The 22,490-nt window shown below is 41.5% G+C and overlaps 1 protein-coding gene across 1 annotated transcript; it reads right to left on the reverse strand.

Annotated features, from left to right (window-relative positions):
- Positions 1-1,764: 1,764 nt before the first annotated feature.
- sys1 (SYS1 golgi trafficking protein) lies at positions 1,765-22,088 on the reverse strand. The gene is made up of 4 exons (XM_041203752.1): positions 21,832-22,088; positions 13,152-13,467; positions 7,602-7,669; positions 1,765-3,472 (listed from the first exon to the last, which is right to left on the reverse strand). The coding sequence occupies exons 2-4, from the start codon at positions 13,311-13,313 to the stop codon at positions 3,232-3,234; spliced, it is 471 nt and encodes a 156-aa protein (XP_041059686.1). The 5' UTR covers positions 13,314-13,467; positions 21,832-22,088; the 3' UTR covers positions 1,765-3,231.
- Positions 22,089-22,490: the final 402 nt, after the last annotated feature.

Here is a 22,490-nt window from a genome sequence, read left to right on the forward strand (position 1 = left end):
TACTTTTCCAAACACTCCCCATATCCGTTGATTCCCTGAAAGATCAAAAATCTGTCTATCCCAGCCTTAAACACATTCAACAATGGAGCATCCACAACCCTCTGGGGTAGAGAACTCCAAAGATTCACAACCCTTTAAATGAAGTAATTTCTCCTCATCTCAGGCCTAAATGATTGACCCCTTACCCTGAAACTGTGCCCCCATGTTTTAGATTGCCTGACCAGCAGAAACCACCTTTGTGTCTACCCTATCAAGCCACTTCAGAATCTTGTATGTTTCAATGAGATCACCTCTTGTTCTCCTAAACTCGAGAATAGAGGCCCAATTTACTCAGCCTCTCATCACAAGACAACCTGTGATGCTGTTGCCCCATAATCCTAAACCCTCCACATCTAATTTCAAGAAGTCCTAAATATTTTCATTAATGTTAATTTTACCCGTATTAAATGACCACCCAGCAAAGTGGAATTCATTCTGTAGGAAAATCCAAAAGCAGCAATAAAGGTACAACGTAACGGTGAACTCTTCCTTGTGTTAAACAACATAATTAAAAGCTTATTTAACAGTCTCCAGCATAGCCAAAAGATAATACTTGAAATTGGAGAAGCAATTAGTATTGTCAGAAAAAAAAATCACACCATTCCATTGGATGCTGATCTTCACTGAGATGCATGGTTGTAATACCATGAAAACCAGGTCCAAACAGGAAGAGTTCATGAATAATTCCTAAACTTCACAGATCAGTCAGCACAGGAGGTCATTCAGCCCGTCGTGTCTCTGCTGGCTCTCTGAAGGACAGTACCTAGTGCCATTCCCCTGCCATCTCCCCTGCAATAAACACATTCCTCCTTTTCAGATAATCTAATTCTCTCTTGACTACGTTGATTGAACCGCCACCCTCTCAGGCAGTGCCTCAAATCCTAACCATTCACTGCATGAAAGTTTTTCCTTGTGTCCCCACTGTTCCTTTCGCCAATTACCTTAAATCCATGCCCTCTTGTCGATAGGAACAGTTTCTCCCTATCTACTCTGTCCTGACCCCTCATAATTTTGAATAACTCTATCAAATCTCCTCTCAACATTCTCTTTTCCAGGGAAAACAGTCCCAATTTCTTCAATCTACCTACATAACTTAAGTTTCTCATCCCTGGAACCATTTTCATTAATCTTTTCTACACTCTCTCTGATGCCTTCACATCCTTCCTGATTCCTAGAACTGGACAAAATACTCCAGTTGAGGTTGAACCAGTATTCTATACAAGTTTAACATAACCTCCTTGCTTTTGTGCTCAATGCTCCTATTAATAAAGCCTAGGATGCTATATGCTTTAATAACCACTCTCAATCTGTCCTGCTGCCTTCAATGACTTATGCACATATACACCCAGATCCCTCTGCTCCTGTACCCATTTTACAACTGTGCCCTTTATTTTATATTGTCTCTCCATGTTTTTCCTATCAAAATGAATCACTTCACACTTCTCTGCATTAAATTTCATCTGCCACTTGTCTACTCATTCCACAACCTACCTATGAGCTTTTGAAGTTCTACAGTATCCTCCTCATAATGCTTCTAAGTCTTGAATCACCTGAAAATTTTGAAATTGTTCCCTGCACATCAAGGTCTTGGTCATTAATATATATTAGGAAGAGCAAGGGTCCTAATACTGACCCCTAGGGAACTCTACTACAAACCTTCCTCTAGTTTGAAAAACATTCATTCACCACTACTTTGTTTCTATCACTCAGCCAATTTTGTATCCATATTGCTACTGTTCTTTTTATTCCATGAGTTATAACTTTGCTTACAAGTCTGTTTTGTGTCACTGTATCAAATGCTTTTTGGAAGTCCATGTACACCACATCTACAGCATTGCCCTCGTCAGCCCTTTGTGTCACCTCATCAAAAAATTCAAGCAAGTTAGTTAATCACGATTTGCCTTAGCTAACTTAGGTGGCTATGACTCTATTTGATATGCTAGCAATTTCACCATATGGAGCTCGTTCAATAATTCTATCACTGGTCAAGCAGAAGTTTGCTGGCACAGGCCTTTAATGTTGTCTAGACTTACATCATGAAATGTGGCCAAGATACTGGAGGTGGGTTGCAGACATCCAAACTGAACCTTAGCAAGTATTGAGGGGAAGTGAAAACTGGGGTGGGGAGAAGGGTAACACAGTGGTGAGGGAGCAGGTATAGAGAAACATGTCAGGGCTCAGGATCTTTCAATGGAATTGATCTGAATCAAGAACTAAAACATTTAACTTTAAGCACTGTAATAGATTTATTCCTGTGACTTTCAAATAAAATAGAGATTAAGTTGTGTACCCTGCCAATAAAACATGGCACAAGGGTCATGGACTGTGGCCTCAAGTCAGTCCTGAAGTATTGGACCAGCCTTTAGTTTCAAAGTGCTTTTACCATTTCATTACTAAACTATTTTACACCAATCAATAGATTTATCTCAATATCAAAACAAGGGTGCTTAATCTTTGCCTAAAATCAGTAGGAACTGTGCAATGCCAAATACACCCAGTATTACAATAGGTTCCAGTCTCTAATTTGATGACTGAAATAGTATTCCTTACCTTTCCAAGTGTTGAGTGGATGTTATAAGACATAGATTTCAAATTTAAAAGCACTCAGTGTGTATAAGGGTACTATGTCCAAATTTGAAGGGCATTTAGATCAGGAAAAGAAACAAAATTGGTGTAAATTCTGGGAACATTCCAGCTTGTTTACAAGAAAGGGAGTGAAGACACTGGGCTGGATGATGGGATCTTACTACTGATGAGATGTAAAAGCAGATTTCTGCAATAATTACAGCATGCTTGAAAATTTAGCATGTGTGAAAATGTGATTCAATCCACATCCGGCTTAGTTTATAAAACCACAAATATCTGTACGTGTGCACTCTGTCACCAACCTTCAACTCTGCCAACCAAAGCTACTTCCAGATTTTGAACAGATACATGCTTAGAAAGGCTTATTTTTAAAAAAAGTATGCAGTTTGCAAACCATTTTCACTTTACATAACAGGTTATATAATATGGTGACCAAAATAAGAATTCGAGGTGGTCGTATTTTGTGCAGACAAGTCTTGCTAACATTGAAATAAAATATTTAACGTAACAATCTGTTTTAACACTGGTCATTGGGCAAGTTTCATTCACGAATAGACAAATCCGAGGTGCTGAGTACTCAAGAAGCCCATGATTCTGCACAATCTGTTACAGATTAGATTTGGGCCCAGTGTTCACAGGGATCGCCCTCAGTTCTGTCCGCATACACAAGTACTCCCCTATCACAGCCATCAGTGCAATGCACACGATGTTCACCAGCCACCAACTCAGTGCTGTGGGAAAGTGTAAGTTGTAGATCCAGCAGCCCACAAAGTGGAAGATATGGATGGTCACAGTAAAATCCAAACACTGCTTCCCTCTTCGGATAAAATACCACAATCCAAGTGCACTGGCAAAGGAAACAGGAAAAAGGTCATTAGATGTACTATTTACAAACAACAGACCGTAACATACTTTAGAAGCTTTCCACTCCAGAAACTAGAGCACTTTGTGTATATCCACACTCAAGTGCAGTACTGAAACATTAAACCAAGGTGTGCCTACTTGGTTTGATGTAAAAGATCCAATGAGGCTATTTTGAAGAAGGGCAAGGTGTGGTTGGTGGGTGGGGTGGTCTCCTGTTTTGTCCAACTCAATCAACATCAAGTAAAACAAATTATTTGGTCATCATCACACTGCTGCTTGAGAGAGTTGGATGTGCACAAACTGTCTTCCTCACAACAGTGACTACGCTTCAAAACTACTTCACTGGCTGTAATATGCTTTGGCACATCCTGAAGTTGTGAAAGGTGCTGTATAAGTGCAAGTCTTTTCCCCTTTATTCTTTGCTGGGTTTTTAATGCTCATTGAGTCTAAGGAATGGAGAACTTTCCATCATAGGCATCCACTGTCTGCATCATACTCCTAGTGCAGGTATAGTGTTGCACCAATACTTCAACCTATGGGAAGTACCCACTAGTTCACCAGTGTATAATTTTCCAGTACCCTTATGGGCTGTTTGACAGATTGCCAACTTAGTGTCAAATTCAGGTCATGTGAGTTGTGGGTCATATACACTCATTAGGAGCTGTGATCCTGAGGGGTCTTGACAGGGTGGATGTGGAGAGATTTCCTCTTGTGGAAGAATCTAGAAGTAGGGGTCATTGTTTTAAAATAAGGGGTCGCCCATTAAAAACAGAGATGAGGCAAAAAATTTTCACTCCAGAGGATCGTTTGGAACGCTCTTCCTTAAAAGGTGGTGGATGCAGAATCTTTAAATATTTTTAAGGCAGAGGTGGATAGATTCTTGGTAAGCAAGGGGGTGATAGGTGGGATGCAGATTTCAGGTTACTATCAGATCAGCCATGATCTTTTTAAATGGTGGAGCAGGCTTGAGGGGCTGAATGGCCTACTCCTGCTCCTTGTTCATATGTGTAGTGACTGGCTAAATATATTTCATATAAGATTCCTGCAACCTGAAAGGAGAGGAAAGCAATTGCTATACATTATGAAAGGACGGACTTTTTTAAAAAAAAACAGCCCATTATTCTTTTCTTAGGTCTTAAAAATCTCAGAGTGATGCAACATAGAATTCATTAGGCTGGGGGAAGTAGTATATGGTGTAATGTTACTGGATTAGTAATTCAGAGGCTGGGATTAATGCTCTGGATACATGAGTTTAACTCCCAGCCCAGCAGCTGGAGAATTTAAATTTAATTAATAGATCTGGAATAAAATGCTAATCTCATTAATAATGACCATGAAATGACTGGATTGCCATAAAAGAGCAATGCCTTTCAAAGGAGGAAATCTGCTGTCCATACTTGGTCTGGCCTATATATGACTCCACAGCCACACAATTTGGTTGACCCCTAAATGTCCTCTAAAATGGCCTAGCAAGCCACTCACCACCAGCTGCTCTATGGCAATATGGGACGGGCAATAAATATTGGGCCTTGCCAGCACTGCTTAGATCCCAAGATGAATACAAGAAAGTTGTGACATTCCTTTCAGATGATACAGCCTTCCTGAGTATATTACTAAAAATGATTAGTATGAGATACGAACACAGGAGTCAAGTGGCAGAAATGAGCTTGTTGGCAAGAATAATCATCCTGTTTTTAAGTTATATTTGCTGGCGTTTAACCAGCTAGTGGTTCTCAGGTGTTCAGGTGTTGAGTGAAGAGAGATCTGGATTTGGCTGCATTGCCTTTAATGGTTGTATACCTGTTGACATATAGCAACTGGGTTCACTTAGAATGGCTGCTTGGCCAAAGCATTGGAGTACTATCAGTGTCTGTGAAACTGTACCATAGCATAACTCAGTACTTGGAAGACAATGAGAAAATGCAAGCGAAAGAGCGCAGAGTGTTAATGATCATTGCCAGCCACTAGAGGAGTGTTATAACAAATGCCTTATTGTTAATAGCTCAGGCAGATCCGTGCTCTGTATTCAACATGTACAGCTACAGTTTATGCTGACTCTACACAAGAAAAGAAAGCTCTTGCGTTTATATAGTGGCTCAGGATGTCCATAAGTGCTTTCGAAATACTGTCACTGTTATAGGGTTGGCAACATGGCAGCCAATTTGTGCATAGCAAGGTCCTGCAAACAAAGATGACGGCCAATTAATCTGTTAAAAATAGGGACAACAGATAGATTAAATCTAAGAGATTTTATCTGCTTAACAAATACTAAGCAGCAGCCTGTGACGTCAGGATGACTGATGTAAAGGTTACTGCTCTGTATAAATTGTACAATTGACACTAATTACCAGAAAAGGTTGTATTGTTCAATCGAGAATTTTTGGATCGCGATGCTCAAGCCTGTCCCCTTCTCCTTACTTAAATGCTATCTAGGGAAGAGTGCCATGGCAGACACGATAGCAAATCTAATTACACCTGTCCTCCTACAACAAGTTGCCTGAGAAACGTCAGCAGAATTGAAGCATTCTTGCTTTGAAATTACCTTTTTCTAAAGAAAGTAAGGCATTTCCTCTAAACTGCAACATTTTGTCTAAATATTCAAATTACAAAAACAATTAAAACACTAGGATCCATGATAGTTCAGCATCACAGGTTACTGCAAGTCAGGGAGTCAACTGTGACACCACATATTAAAAAATTCAGGGGAATTTGAGCTGACCACCTTTTTAAGTCAAATATTGTCTATAATCCAGGAACTACAACATCCGAGTCTCATTTCACAGATCTTAAGTCCAATATCCTGTAAGTTTCCAATTTCAGTTCGTATTGGTACATCTGGTCAGAGATATCTATTAAAAAGCATACCTGTGATGTATGAAAAGGAGCAGAGATAGACCCTATTTTGGTAAGCTGTTGGTGATGGTAGCTCAGTTATGTTGTTTTATAAGGACAAGAGTGTTAACAAGCTGCACTTACATAGCACCATTAATGTAGTGAAGTTGCCCAAGATGTTCCACAAAAATGTTATCAATCAAAATTTGACACAACCACATCAGGAGATATTAGGATAGATGACCAAAAGCAAAGAGGCTGGTTTTAAGGAGTGTCTAGAGAAAGAGAGAGAGAGGGCACCAGGGAGGCAGAAGGGTTTAAGAGAGGGAATTCCAGAGCTTAAGGTCTAGGCAGCTGAAGGCATGGCCACCAATGATAAAACAATAAAAATAGGGGACGTGCAAGAAGCCAGTAATAGGGCAACGCAGAGATCTTCAAATGGTGAAGAGGTGGAGGAGGTTAGAGATTAGGATGGGTAAGGCCATGTACAGATTTGAAAATAAGGACGAGAATTTTAAAACTGAGGAGTTATCAGACCAAGAGTCAACATAACTTAGTGAGCACAGAGGTAGTAGGTGAACAGAAGATGGTAAGAGTTAGGATAAGGCAGAGTTGTGGATGAATTTGACTTTATGGAGGGTAACATGTGCTGCTTACGTGTCAACTGAAGGCCACTGGATTTCATTGCATTGTCAGTTAGAGGTTGATGGCTCTTGTACAGCAGTTAGAGACTTGACGTGCTTTTTTATTTTAAATTATTTTACATGTTCTGCTGTTTGGAAACCTCTAAATTGGAAATGATGTGCAAATAAAGAGAGCCAAATAAATAGGCACCTTTAAAAAGGTTAAAGGAAGATATAGCTATCACCGTATCTACAGATATCCGACTTAAATGTAGGTTTAAATGGCAATTCAAGTGAACTGTTTACTTTTAAATCTTTGGTGACTTTGTTCTCACACATTACAATGTATGGGAATGGCACTAGGTAAACTGCTCCTATGGACGGTTGGTGCAGATACGACCTGATGGTTTAATGTCATCACCAGGAATTCAGTTAAGCATACAGTCGTGGAATCATGCGTAAATGAAGTAAGGGAGGACGCAGCAAGGATCAGTCTGAGAGGGGGAATAAGATTCAAACTTTTAAATGTAATCCAATTGATATCTTCTAGATTACATTAACAAGTCACTACCAAGACTAATTGAAATATCTCATTATACATTGTTAATTGGTTTGCTATTCTCTATCTCAACACTCTTAATCTTTATAAGAACTCACCATGTGAGTGAATTGAGGATAAATGCCATCATCGATAGTCTCCCTTGAGCTGTGGAAAATCCAAGCACCTAAGTCACAAACAAACTGGGTTAGTAAAAACAGAAAATTAAAACAAAAACAGCACCTCCAAGAGCCAAACCTCTATCCAGGTACTTCCCTAACAGCACAAGCAGACAGCACATTTCAGTTCACTTCCACACTCAAGAATTTGATGCTGGTAACAAGGTTTACCACATGTCAGCTGTGTTGCAAATGGTAACCTGAATTTAAAAGAAAGGGGGCAATAATTTGTCTGAAAATGTCATGTGGACATGTAAGTAATAAGATTACACTGCAATGGGAAATGTGGATACATATGGTGCTTCCTAATACGCATGGTACTCAAAACCATGCTTTCCCCTTCCTGCTTCCAGTTTCCACGATGCAATTCAATCCAGTGTGCTGTGCATCAGTGCTGAATGCAACAGTGCTGACCAGTCCAGGTTGGAAAATTATTTACAGGGCAAAGGCTGAATGACAAAATGGTGATTAAAAAATAAAATCTGGTAAGTAGCTCTTTAAATGCAGGGGAAGTTACATTCCCTTGCTAACCACCACCAGCAGTTTTGAATTAGAAAATGCCGGAATAAGGGAAGACCTAGAGAAAACCACGTCTACAGACACCCCTCTTAAATGTAGATGTAAATGATCATTCAAAGAACAGATCACTGAATCCTTCAGTGACTTTGCTTTCATGTTACGGTGCTGCCACTGCCATTGTAAAGCATAATGGGGATGTACAAAGTTATCAAAGCGTTTCTCTTCACAGACATTGATGGACCTACAGAGCATTTCACACCCCTTCTGTTTTTGATTTTGCTGAAATCTTGTAGATAGTTACAATTTTTTTTGAAGTGATGTATAAGGGCAGGAATCTTAAGACTACTGTGAGATACATTACACTGTGCAAAGTTAGAGCTATGTTTAAGCGAGCTTGTTTCTTTAAAGCCACAAGTTTTAAATGCTGTAAGATAAGAGACCTTTTACTGTTTGGTAACAGAAATGTATAGATTGTAAAGTTTTAGTGAATTCGCAGTTTAGGAAAAAGAACAAAAAAAAGCCTTTGTTTTAAAAAACGATCACCTGAAGTATAACAGAGCCTCTCAAAGTTTGAAGTCGATTAGCTGCTCTCTGTACTTTGATGTTACAGGTTATACTGCAACCATCTGCTCCCAGACTGAATAGCTGCTCAGTACTAAGCTTCAGCCTTCCATATTCTGCTTCCTATCTGTCCCACATGGTGCAATTGTCACCTTTCATAAAGTAAATTATGGGGGAGGGGGAGGGATAACAGGTAAAGTTGTGATGTTTGCATTACGGCTGATGAAAATTCATTAAAAGTCTTATTGACGACAGTCAGTGGTTTCTCTACGCCACAAGAAACAGGGAGATTACTTTTAAAAACCATGTTAAAAGTGCAGTTACATTTGGTTTCTATGAGATCCCCCCCTCATTCTTCTGAACTCCAGCAAATATAATCCTAATTGACTCAATCTCTCCTCATATGTCATTCCCGCCATTCCAGGGATCAGTTGGGTAAACCTTCGCTGCACTCCCTCTATAGCAAGAACATCCTTCCTCAGATAAGGAGACCAAAACTGCACACAATATTCCAAGTGTGGTCTCACCAAGGCCCTGTATAATTGCAGCAAGACTTCCCTGCTCCTGTACTCGAATCCTCTGGCTATGAAGACCAACATACCATTTGCCTTCTTTACCGCCTGCTGCACTTGCATGCTTATCTTCAGCGACTGGTGTACGAAGACACCCAGGTCTTGTTGTACATTCCTCTCTCTCAATTTATGGCCATTCAGATAATAATCTGCCTTCCTGTTTTTACTACCAAAGTGGATGACCTCACATTTATCCACATTATGCTGCATCTGCTATGCATTTGCCTACTCACTCAGCTTGTCCAAATCACACTGAAGCATCTCTGCATCCTCCTCACAGCTCACCCCCCCACCCAGCTTTCTGTCATCTGCAAATTTGGAGGAATTACATTTAGTTCCCTCATTTAAATCATGAATATATATTGTGAATAGCTGGGGTCCCTGCACTGATCCCTGTGGTACCCCATTAGTCACTGCCTGCCATTTGGAAAAAGATCCGTTTATTGCTACTCTTTGTTTCCTGTCTGTCAACCAGTTTTCTATCCATCTCAATACCACTACCCCCAATCCCGTGCGCTTTAATTTTACATGCTAATCTCTTATGTGGGACTTTGTCGAAAGTCTTCTGAAAGTCCAAGTAAACCACATCCACTGGCTTCCCCTCATCAACACTACTCGTTACAATCTCAAAAAATTCCAGTGGATTTGTCAAGCATGATTTCTTTATCGTAAATCCATGTTGACTCTGTCCGATTCTGCCACTGTTTCCCAAGTGCTCAGCTATTAAATCTTATATAATGGACTCTAGAATTTTCCCCACTACCGACGTCAGGCTGACTGGTCTATGATTCCCTGTTTTCTCTCTACCTCCCTTTTTAAATATTGGGTTACATTAGCTACCCTCTAATCTGTAGGAACTGTTCCAGAGTCTATAGAATCTCTGAAGATGACCACCAATGCATCCACTATTTCTAGGGCCACTTCCTTAAGTACTCTGGGATTTAGATTATCAGGCCCTGGGGATTTATCGGCCTTCAACCCCATCAATTTCTCCAACACCATTTCCCTACTAATACTGATTTCTTTCAGTTCTTCCCTCTCACTAAACCCTGTGTTCCCTAACATTTCTTGTATGTTATTAGTCTCCTCCTTTGTGAAGACAGAACTAAAGTATGTATTTAGTTGGTCAACCATTTCTTTGTTCCCCATTATAAATTCCCTTTTTTCCGACTGTAAGGGACCTACATTTGTCTTCGCCAATCTTTTTCTCTTCACATACCTATAGAAACTTGTACAGTCAGTTTTTATGTTCCCCGCAAGCTTACTCTTGTACTCTATTTTCCCCTTCTTAAATCAATCCCTGCGTCCTCCTTTGCTGAATTCTAAAGTGCGCCCAATCCTCAGGTCTGTTGCTTTTTCTGGCCAATTTGTATGCCTCTTCCTTGGATCTAATACTACCTCTAATTTCCCTTGTAAGCTATGGTTTGGCCTCCTTTCTTGTTTTACCTTTGTGCCAGACAGGAATAAACAATTGTTGCAGTTCACCCATGCGGTCTTTGAATGTTTGCCATTGCCTATCCACCGTCATCCCTTTAAGTAACGTTTCCCAATCCATCATAGCCAACTTGCGTCTCATACCATCGTAGTTTCCTTTATTAAGATTCAGGACCTTAGACTCAGAATCAACTACGTCACTCTCCATCTTGATGAAGAATCATATTATGGTCACTCATCCACAAGGGGCCTCGCTCAACTAGATTGCCAATTATTCCTTTCTCATTATACAATGTCCAGTCTAGGATGGCCTGCTCTCTAGTTGGTTCCTCAACATATTGGTCCAGAAAACTATCCCGTATACACCCCAGGAATTCCTCCTTTATGGTATTATTACTAATTTGATTTGCCCAATCTATATGTAGATTAAAGTCACCCATAATTGCAGGTGTTCCTTTATTGCACGCGTCTCTAATTTCCTGTTTAATGCCATTCCCAACATCACCAGTACAGTTTGGGGGTCTATAATACAACCCCCACTATCGTTTTTTGCCCCTTGGTGTTTCTCAGCTCTACCCATACAGATTCCACATCGGCGGAGCTAATACCTTTCCTCACTATTGCGTTAATTTCCTCTTTAACCAGCAAAGCAACTCCACTGCCTTTTCCTTTTTATCTGTCCTTCCTAAATACTGCATACCCTTGGATGTTCAGTTCCCACCCCTGGTGACCCTGCCGCCATGTCTCCATAATCCCGACTATATCATACTTGTTTACATCTATTTGCGCGGTTAATTCATCCACTTTATTGCGAATGCTCCTTGTGTTAAGGCACAAAGCCTTGAGGCTTGTCTTTTTAACATTACTTGTCCTGTTCCCACAATTTTTCACTAAGACCCTGTTTGATTCTTGCCCTATTGATTTCTCTGCCTATCACTTTTCTTATTCCCCTTTCTGTCTTTTGATCTTGTCCTTGATTCCCCTTCCTCTGACTCCTTGCATAGATTCCCATCCCCCTGCCATTTTAGTTTAAACCCTCCCCAACTACTCTAGCAAATGTTCCCCCTAGGACATTAGTCTCGGTCCTGCCCAGGTGTAACCTACCCAGTTTGTACTGGTCCCACCTCCCCCAGAACCGGTCCCAACATCCCAGGAATCTGAAACCCTCCCCCTCACATTTCAGTTTCCAAGCCAGAAAATTTCTCCTTTTTTCCTTTGTTTGCTGCTTAGCCTAGGCATGGTTCACATTTGCTTAGCATCTGATTCCACAGCCCCCCCCCACCCCCCCGCACACCCCGGACTTTGTCTTTCCTCTGAATATTAGCCTCAAGCCTGGGACCTAATCAGTTGCCGGTGCTGGAAAGTGCTTGAGAGAAACACCCGACTGCGTAATGGGACACCACTCCAAATTCCGTGTTGGGTTTACTCCCCTAGCCTTTAACTCTTGATGTTGTTGTTAATGTTAAGGGTGCTGTCCAGCAGTGTCTGGATCACCGAAGACAAAGATATGAGTAAAAAGAAATGTGAAACCGACAAAAAAGGAATGCCTCTTGAGGCGGTTCCAGTGGTGAATCACTCAAGTGGGCCAGCTCATGGCCCCTCTAGTGACCAACCCCCTCCCCCACTCCTGGTGAGACCCAATCTCACCAAAAATCCCCCTCGATAAAGCCCCCCACCTCAGTTAAAATCTCTCAATAAAATCCCACCTCAACAATTTAACCCCCTGAATAAAACTTCAATCCTCACCACTCTCCCAAAATCACCAGCATTTTCATGTCTTAAGCACTACAGCTAAAAATGTCTGAAAAACAAATAGCTTGGTGGTACAGAACTTGAGTACTGCTGAAAACAAAAGACATGCTGTCGAAGCTTTTTTGTCTTACACTCATCAGGACAGAAGCAAGAATGCCAAAATTCAAAGGGAACAAAAATTTATACTGCCTGAGAATAGGGGGTGCTGATTGGTTGGCAAGTCAACTTTGATTGTTTGAGGTGTTACCATGGTGAATGCACCAGGGAGCTATTGTTTCCCATGCTTTTCAAAAAGGTGCAATGTCTGGACATAGTCCTCTGCAGACAAAAGGAAATGCATATGAATAAGAGAGCTACATTGCAAACCTGACTGATAATCTTAAATTGGTTGTTAGTGGAATTCAAAGCACACTCGGGATTCTTCAGCAAGTGCTGCTTAATCGTGGAACCACATCTACTATTAGACATTACATTGAACAACATGTCTTTTTTCAATAGTGAATACCTTCCTACAACAACCAGCAGGTTTCATTTCACCTTCTTCCCAGAAAATAGGATAAATTCACTGTGTTTCAAACTGCAGTAGAAAGAGATATTTTTTGAAGCTGCTGCAAGAAAAAGCACACTTCACAAAAACTTTCATTTCATTTACCTCATAACTAAACACTTGATCGAGTGAGCGACTGTTCTGTACCAGACTGTCCACCACAGCCAACCAAATACCGAGGAAACTGTAATAGATGCACTGCATCAGGATAATCTGAGATATGATGAGGACGGGATCCCACACGTAGCTGCGGAAGTGCCCAGCCATTCCCACGGAACACTTTGCGAATTGCAAAAGCAGCAAGGAGGACAACCACTCAGTCTTTAATTATCAGGAACATGATACGAGCTGGGCAAGTACTAGGAGAAACATCTGAAACACCAGGGCCCCAGAATCCAGAACAGAGATGTGCTTAGAACGCCTGAGGAAAAGAAAGAGAAACAAATGTTTTCAGATGGCAAGTCAACATTACCACATCATTCACGTGCCAGTACAACAGTCATTGCTTCCTGGTGAGAAAAAAGTTTGTAAAAGAATTTTTTGCACAAGGAGGCTAAGCTTGCAACAACTCGAAGTAATGTTAGGACAGCCGAAAGCCATTCAGTCCCTCGAGCTTGTTCCGCCAATCAAGTTGATCCTAGCTGATCTGTATCTCAACCTCATTTACTTGTCTTTGATCCTTTGATGCAATTACCCACTTACCCGTTCTCCAAAAAAATCTATTGATCATAGTCTTGAAAATTTCAGCATTCAGAGCCTTTTGGGGGTTGGGAGGGGTTCAGTAAGATTCCAGGCTTTAATTCTAACTAACTGTCATTATTCCAATTTTATTATGCCCCCTTATTCTGGATATTCTACCAGAGGTAATAGTTTCTCTATATCTACCCTAGGAACTATTATTTTAAACAACTCAATTAGATCATCCCTCAATTTCTAAACTCAAGGAAACATAAGACAAGCACATAAAATGTCTTCACTTTAACCCTTTTAAGAGCCAATATCATTCTGATGAATCTGCACTGTAACCCAAGGCCATAAATCCACCTGGCAATGCTTTACTGCTTCAGTATTGCACTGTTACCCTAGATATTTGTGCTCAGGGTCTGGTGTTGGACTTTAACCCACAATCTTGTGACTCAGAAGCGAGTGCTCTACCAACTGAGGCACAGCTGATTTGAAAAGCATGTAGTTAAAGATTCACTCAGTCATTACTGCAAAGCACATTGAAAACGTATTTTTTCAAATCACACTTGCTTCCAATCCACTGAAACTGGTTTGTTTCCATTTTTACAGTAACATGTGATAGGGCTGCCACACACCATGCTGACTTGGAACTAAATTGGTGTTCCTTCACAGTGCTTGTTAGAAGGGAACTCCCCTCCTAACAAGCACTGAAAGTGTACCTGCTATAGGCGCACTGCACTGCTTCAAGAAGGCAGCTCACTGCTACCTTCTCAAAGGCAATTAGGGACGGACAACAAATGCCAATCCCGCCAGCGATGTCCACACTGCACGAAAGAATTAAAAAAGTTTCCCTTAATCAATGGCTTCAAACGTCTGTTCTGTTTAGAAGCAGGAGCTGAAAGGCACATGCACTCCGGAATGCTGCACTGTAATGGGCAATGCAGAAGCCTTAATAATTGTCCATTGAAATTCAAGCTCGCAATACTGAAATCAGACACTAGAATTCAGAGTAGACAAGATACATTACATAGCAACTAGCTGAACAAAACCAGAGACACAACAGGGAAGTTGCAGTTAGGAAAGTAGTTTCAATTACTTCAAATTTGGACTGTGGTCAGGGACAGGAGGGTGTGACTGCAAGTGAGGCAGGTATGGGGATCCATAATTTAGCTTTGGAGGAGCCTTAGCCAGTGCCCTTGTCCAATAGGTATGAGGTTCTTGCTCCCATGTGGACGAGGGCACAGGCTGCAGGGAGGAGTGGAGACTGTCTGGGGTGGAGACACTTTATCACTGCTTCATGGTAAGTTAACTTGGAAGGAACACCGGTGTTGTTTGTAATTGGACCTCCAAGAACAGCATGGAGTCAGTGAGAGAAGGAGAAAAGGAATAATAGCTTTAGGAAGCCAAGTTCCTCAGTAATTGATCATACAGCCTTTTGGGGCATTTCAATTTTCAAAAGTCTTCCACTAGTTGCCTCTGGATGCCAAAGATGATATATGGACTTTTCAGGCACTCAACCCAGATACAGTGCCATCATTGGTTATTATCCCAAATGTACAGCCATGTATGGATATTGGGAATTGTTGGAAGTCAGACAGGTGAGAGGGGGGTCATAGATTGGGTATTGTTGCTTTTTTGCCCCGTTGTACCAGGGAGCTGATCTTGAAGTTCCAGCTGGAACCCATGTACCCACAAGTCATACAGAAAATGCAAAAATATTTCAATAAATGCTATTAAATTCCATCTGCAAATTGTAATGTCAGATAAAATTCACAAGCAGCCACATACTACCTGAACAATAATAAACCACCATCATACAAACCACCATTTAATCTCTCAAATTAGAAAGAAACAGTCAAAAATTTAGACTCACTTCAATGTGACCTTTTATTTGAGATTTGGCTTCAAATCCAGCTGAGACCAAAGGATGAAAGTTTCCTCCATTGCTGACTCAAGTCCTACAAGAAAACTGGTTTGAGATGTCTCAATCTAGTTCCAACAGACACTGGACTCGGTTCAACCACAAGAACACAAGGAGGCGGCCATTCGAGGCTGCTCCACCATTCGATAAGATCATGGCTGAGCTAATTGTAGCCTTAACCCACTTTCCTGACAGCCCCCCCATAATCCTTGCCTCCCTTACTGATCAAAAATCTATCTAACACAGTCTTGAATATATTCAATGACCCAGCCTCCACTGCTCTCTGGGGAAAAGAATTCCACGGACTAATGGCCCTCAGAAAAAAATTTCTCCCTGCCTCAGTTTGAAATGGGAGTCCCCTCATTTTTAAACTGTGTCCCCTGGTTCTAGAGTCCCCCACAAGGGGAAACATCTTCGCAGCATCCACCCTGTCAAGTCCCCTTAGGATCTTTCATGTTTCAAAAAGATCACCGCTCAATCTTCGAAACTCCAATGAGTACATGCCCAACTTGTTCAACCTTTCCTCACAAGATAACCCCTTCGTCCCAGGAATCCGTTGATTGAACCTTTTCTGAATTGCTTCCAATGCAATTATATCCTTTAAGGAGGCCAAAACTGTACACATACTCCAGATGTGGTCACACCAACACCTTGCACAGCTGCAGCAAAACATTTCTTGTTCATTCTTGGAACGTGGGCATCACTAGCTAGGCCAGCATTTATTGCCCATCCCTAATTGCCCTTTGAAAAGGTGGTGGTGAGCTGCCTTCTTAAACCGCTACAGTCCTTGTGGTGTCGGTACACCCAGTGTTATTAGGGAGGGAGTTCCAGGATTTTGACCTAGTGACTGTGAAGGAAAGCAATCTATTTCCAAGTCAGGATGGTCAGTGGCTTGGAGGGGAACTTCCAGGTGATGGTGTTCCCATGTGTCTGCTGCCCTTGTCCTTCTAGGTGGTAGTGGTCATGCGTTTAGAAGGTGCTGGGAGGAGCCTTGGTGAGTTCCTGCAGTGCATCTTATAGATGCCTTATAGATGGTGGACAGGATTTGAGGAGTCAGGAGGTGAGTTACTAGCCACAGGATGCCCAGCCTCAGTACTGCTCTTGTAGCCATAGTATTATATGGCTAGTCCAGTTCAGTTTCTGGTCAATGATAACCCCCAAGATGTTGAGAGTAGGGGATTCAGTGATGGTAATGCCATTGAATGTCAAGGGGTGCTGGTCAGACTCTCTCTTGTTGGAGATGGCGATTTTCTGGCACGATGTGTGGCACGAATGTTACTTGCCATTTGTCAACCCAAACCTGGATATTGTCCAGGTCTTGCTGCATTTGCACATGGGCTGCTGTAGTATCTGAGGAGTCGTGAATGGTGCTGAACATTGTGCAATCATCAGCGGACATCCCCACTTCTGACCTTATGAAGGAAGGAAGGTCATTGATGAAGCAGTTGAAGATGGTTGGGCCTAGGATATTACCCTGAGGAACTCCTGCAGTGATCTCCTGGAACTGAGATGACCGACCTCCAACAACCATAACCATATTCCATTGTGCTGGGTATGACTCCAACCAACAGAAAGATTCCCCCCAACCCCGATTTCCATTGACTCCAGATTTGCTAGGGCTCCTTGATGCCACACATGGTCAAATGCTGCCTTAATGTCAAAGGCAGTCACTCTCACCTCACCTCTGGAGTAGAGCTCTTTTGTCCCTGGTTGTACCAAGGCTGTAATGAGGTCAGGAGCTGAGTGGCCCTGGTGGAACCCAAACTGAGTATTCATGACCAGGTTGTTGCTAAGCAAGTGCCACTTGTTGATGACACCTTCTATCACTTTACTGATGATCGAGAATAGATTGATGGGACATTAATTGGCTGGGTTGGATTTGTCCTGCTTTGTGTGTACAGGATATACTTCCCTACTTATATATTCCATTCCTCTTGTACTAAACAACACATTTCATTTACATTCTTAATTAATTGCTGTACCTGTGTACTAGCTTTTTTGTGATTCATGTACTGAGACTCCCAGAGCCCTCTGTACCTCAGAGTTCTGCAGTCTCTCTCCATCTATATAATATATTGCTTTTCTATTCTTCCTACCAAAATGGACAAGTTCACATTTTCTCACATTATACTCCAACTGTCAATTTTTTGTCCACTCATTTAACCTATGTCATCTTGACAACTTACTTCACTACTTATCTTTGTCATCAGCAAATTTAGCTGATTTGGCACATTTGGTCCCTTCATACAAGTCATTGATATAGATTATAAATTGTTGAGGCCCCAGAAGTGATCCCCGTGGCACTCAACCCTGATTTACTGACTCACTCAAGATGGTGGCAAAGGATGGCTGGCAAGGAAAAGTTGCACACAGTGCAAGAGGAGGTTTAAACTGAGACACACAGTTGGACAGATTGCTCTACACTGCACTTAACCATGCCATACCTGATTTAGCTGTACTTGTGGATCTAAGGTGCCTGAAATAAGACATCTTGCCGGAAAAGCACAAGGTTCAACAAAATAACCAGCTGAAAACTCACATTCGTGAAATGACGCATGACAACTTTGCATGGAATTTGATATTTCACTGTATACAGCATCCAAATCCTATGATTTTGGCCACAGAAATTTGTACTTGCTGGGCAATGCTCACTAAACCTACTTCATCTTCAACTACACAGTGCAAATGTCAGCACATGCATCAGTGTGGCACACAAGCTGGGATTGGCTGAATAAATGGTAGGAACAGAGAGAGCTGGAATACATCATTTAGATCCATCAGGCCAATTTTGAGTTCATATATAGAATATACATTTCCTTTATCTTGCCCAATCAGTCTTGATTATCCACTTACGCAGATCATTCTCAGGACAAATCTAGGCTGACATCCCAGTACAATGCTGGAAGAGTAATGCACTGTTGGAAGTGTCTTTTGAATGAGGCCTGACTATCCTTTCTGGTGAATGTAAAAGATCCCTTTGGCATCACTTTGAAGAACAGTATAGGAATTCAAACCAGTGTCCTGGACAATGGTTATCCTTCAACCAATGCCACTGAAACATATTGCCATTAACACACTGCTGTTTGTGGGATCTGGCTGTGTGCAAATTGGCTGCTGCTTTCCTTACCTTACAAAATGACTAAACTTCATTGGCTGAAAAGCACTTTGGGACATCCTGAGGTTGTGAAAAGCGCTATCCAAATGCAAGTCCTCCTTTCATTCCACTCATCACTGCAAAATACATCTTCCCTTTTCTCTCTCACTCGTTTCATCCCATACATCTCTGACATTGCTGGGGGCATGGTAAACAGTCTCTTGGAATTCAACTTATCAATACTCTTAAACATTGAACACATCAATAAAATATCTTAGTTGCTCACTTTAGTGTAAACACACTCACCTTCACAAATTCTATACAAAAAGATTGAAAACATTTCAATGCAGTAATGCAAACTCTGGGTGCAGCTATCAGTTAAAACTGCTCAAGCTTTGCATATTGCGGGTTTCTATGCTTAGGCGAGCACATTAGTATTTACAGATTCTACAAGCATTTTCTTTTAGTTGCTCGATTCATAGATTGACTTGTTAAAAATTAATAATAAACAGTTGCAGTACATGTTATTGGTGCAGAACCAATGAAACTTGAAAACTGGAAGAGATTTTGAGCTATCTTGATGCTTCCTCCTTTATAACAAGTGCGCTGGTGGAGTGCCAGGCACATTCATCTTACACTAAGGCTTAGATTAATTCAAATTTCATGGCATCATGCATTTCATTTGGATTAGTTAACAGAAAGGAAGTAGAGAATAGGGATAAAAGGGACATTTTGAAGTTGGCAGGCAGTGACCAGTGGAGTGTCACAAGGATCAGTGCAGAAGCCTTAGCTATTTACAGCCTATAGTAATAATGAAAAGACAGTTGATGAACAATGGTAGACGTTTAAGAAAATAGTTCATGATTCACAACAAAGTTATATCTCAGTGAGAAATAAGGACTCTAGGAAGGGGATAAACCAACCATGGTTAACCAAGGAAGTTAAGGATAGTATCAAACTGAAAGAAAGAACATACAATATGGCAAAGGTTAGAGTTAAGCCAGAAGATTGGGAAAGTTTTAAAAACCAACAAAAGATGACCAAAAAAAGGAGGATAAACTAGCAAGTAATATAAAAACAGACAGTAAGAGCTTCTTTAAATATATGAAAAGGAAGAGAGAGCCAAAGTGAACATAGGCCCTTGGGGAATGAGGCTGGAAATAACAATGGAGAACCAGGAAATGGCTTTGCATTAGTCTTCACGGTAGAAGACACTAATAGCATTCCAAAAATACCAAATAATCAAGGGGCAAAAGTTGGGGGGGGGGGGGGGGGGGGTGAGAGGAAAAAAAAACAATAACTATGACCAGAGAAAAAAGTACTAGGGAAGCAAATGGGGCCAAAGGCCATTAAGTCCCCCTGGACGTGATGGGGTGCATCCTAGGATATTAAAGGGAGTGACTAGAGATAGTAGATGCACTGGTAGTAATCTTCCAAGAATCTTTAGATTCTGGAAAAGTCCCAGAGGATTGGAAAATTGCCAATGTAACACCCTTATTCAAAAAGGGAGGGAGAAAAAAAACAGGTAACTATAGGTCAGTTAGCTTAAAACTGTCATTAGGAAAATGTTGCAGTCTATTATAAAAGGTGTAATAGCAGAGCATTCAGAAATGCATAATATAATCAAGCAGAGTCAGCATGCCTTTAAGAAGGGGAAATCATGCCTGACAATTTTATTAGAGTTCTTTGTGGAGGTAACAAGTAGGATAGATAAAGGGGACCCAGTAGATGTAATATATTTGGATTTCCAAAAGGCGTTTGATAAGGTACCACACATTCGGCTACTTAATAAGATAAGAGCCCATGGTGTTGGGGGGGGATAGTACATTAGCATGGATAGAGGATTGGCTAATTAATATATGATGGAGCTGGGATAAGGGGCACTTTCAGGATGGCAACCTGTACAGGAAAGGTTCACTAGGTTGATTCAGGGTACGGAGGGATTTTCTTAAAAGAAGAGGTTATGAGGACAGGTTGGGCCTGTACTTATTGGAGTTTAGAAGAATGAGAGGCGACTTTATTGAAACATATAAGATTTTTAGGAGGCTTGATAGGGAGATGCTGAGAGGTTGTTTCCCCATGTGGGAGAGTCTAGGATCAGAGGGCATAATCTCAGAGTAAGGGGGCGCCCATTTAAGACAGAGATGAGCAGGAATTTCTTCTGAGGATAGTGAATCTGTGGAATTCTTTATTGCAGAGGGCTGAAGAGGCTGGGTCGTTAAGTATATTCAAGGCTGAAAAAGACAGATTTTTAATCAGCAAGGGAAAGGGAATCAAGGGTTATAGGGAAAAGGCAGAAAAGTGGAGTTGAGCATTATCAGGTCAACCATGATCTCATTTAATGGCGGAACAGATTCGATTGGCTGAATGGTCTACTTCTGCTCCTACGTCTTATGGTAACTATGGTCTTATGGTGTCAAGAGACATGTTTCTCAGTTTGCTTGATACCGGGATGTGCGAACAACATTGAGGATTCAAGGAGAAATAGATAAGGTGGTAGATGACATATAATGTGGGGTAAGTGAGAGACAACGAATGGAAAAATCTGAATATTTTTTAAAAAGGCATGAGAATTTTAAATATTGATGCTCAGAGAGACTTGGCATAAACATCAGCATGCATTGGATAATCTGAATCGCCTGTTTCAATGCTGCAAATTCTATGTAACTTTTAACAACACGAAATGTTCAAACTGGTCTGTAAGTCAGAATGTTGCTTGGTTATTATATGTAACACAACGACATTGCAAACTCTCTTTACTCAGTGGGAATATTCCAGGACAGATTGTGCCACCTGTAAATGAAGCTGTTGATCATTTGTAAAGTGCCAACCACATAAACAGAAAGCTATTTCCCCATTTTCTAATCGCGTTGTTCATTATTTACCTAATTTAACAGTTCAAATGGAAAATCAAGGCAGTAAAAGTAGCGCTTCATTTAATCCCCAAAATAAGAAATACTATTGGCCAATTAGGCACATCAAAAGGCAGAAGGTAAATCTTTAAAGCTGTCTTTGGATAGTCACAGAACCCGGCAGGAATGGGGAGGCACATCCAGCACCCGAGAACCACATGAAGAAATACTAACCTGGGGAGGCCCGACCAGAGCGGCCGGGACAGCGGAGTCCTGTCACTGTCGGCCCTGACCCTGCGGGATGGAGTCGTCTCCCGAACCGGGGGATTTGGTGGTCGCTCAGGCCGGGTGGGGATTTGGTGGTCGCTCGGGCCGGGCAGGGGTGGGGATTTGGAAGTCGCTCGGGCCGGGCGGGGGTAGGGATTTAGAGGTTGCTCGAACCGCCTCTTGGACCTTTCAAACAGCGGCGACTCGGCTCAATCCAGGACGTCAGAGCGGGCACCGGAAACATCGCATGTCACATCCGGCGCGGCCTGCTCCACCAGAAGTATCCACACCTGACCGGCGGCGGCATTGGGCCATATCTTCTGATTCAGAACAATGGAAAGGAAGCATTCACTGGTGCCTTGTGCGGGGAAGGATGACTTATCAACACACCATGTTAAAACTGTAACAGACCAAATTTTAATCCAATTGTTATATAAACAAAGCTGTCCCCCCGCCAAACAGCAGAAATTCAAAATGGCGGCCATCGGTTACTATGGCAACATATTTAAAGGGACAGAAAATTGTCCCTAAAATGCGAGGGTAGGGGGGTAACCATCGGTATTTATCCAAATAGCACAATCCTTTTGTCCCATTTGATGCTTTAGACATCCTAGAAACAGACAATT

This window comes from Carcharodon carcharias, chromosome 14, assembly GCF_017639515.1.
Source record: "Carcharodon carcharias isolate sCarCar2 chromosome 14, sCarCar2.pri, whole genome shotgun sequence".
NCBI lineage: Eukaryota > Metazoa > Chordata > Chondrichthyes > Lamniformes > Lamnidae > Carcharodon > Carcharodon carcharias.

Coding starts and splice junctions, on each gene's coding strand:
- sys1 (XM_041203752.1), bottom strand. CDS start 13,313: ATGGCTGGGCACTTCCGCAGCTACGTGTGGGATCCCGTCCTCATCATA. Junction 7,670..13,151: donor ATCAAGTGTTTAGTTATGAG/GTAAATGAAATG, acceptor TTTGTGACTTAG/GTGCTTGGATTTTCCACAGC. Junction 3,473..7,601: donor ATCCTCAATTCACTCACATG/GTGAGTTCTTAT, acceptor TTCCTTTGCCAG/TGCACTTGGATTGTGGTATT.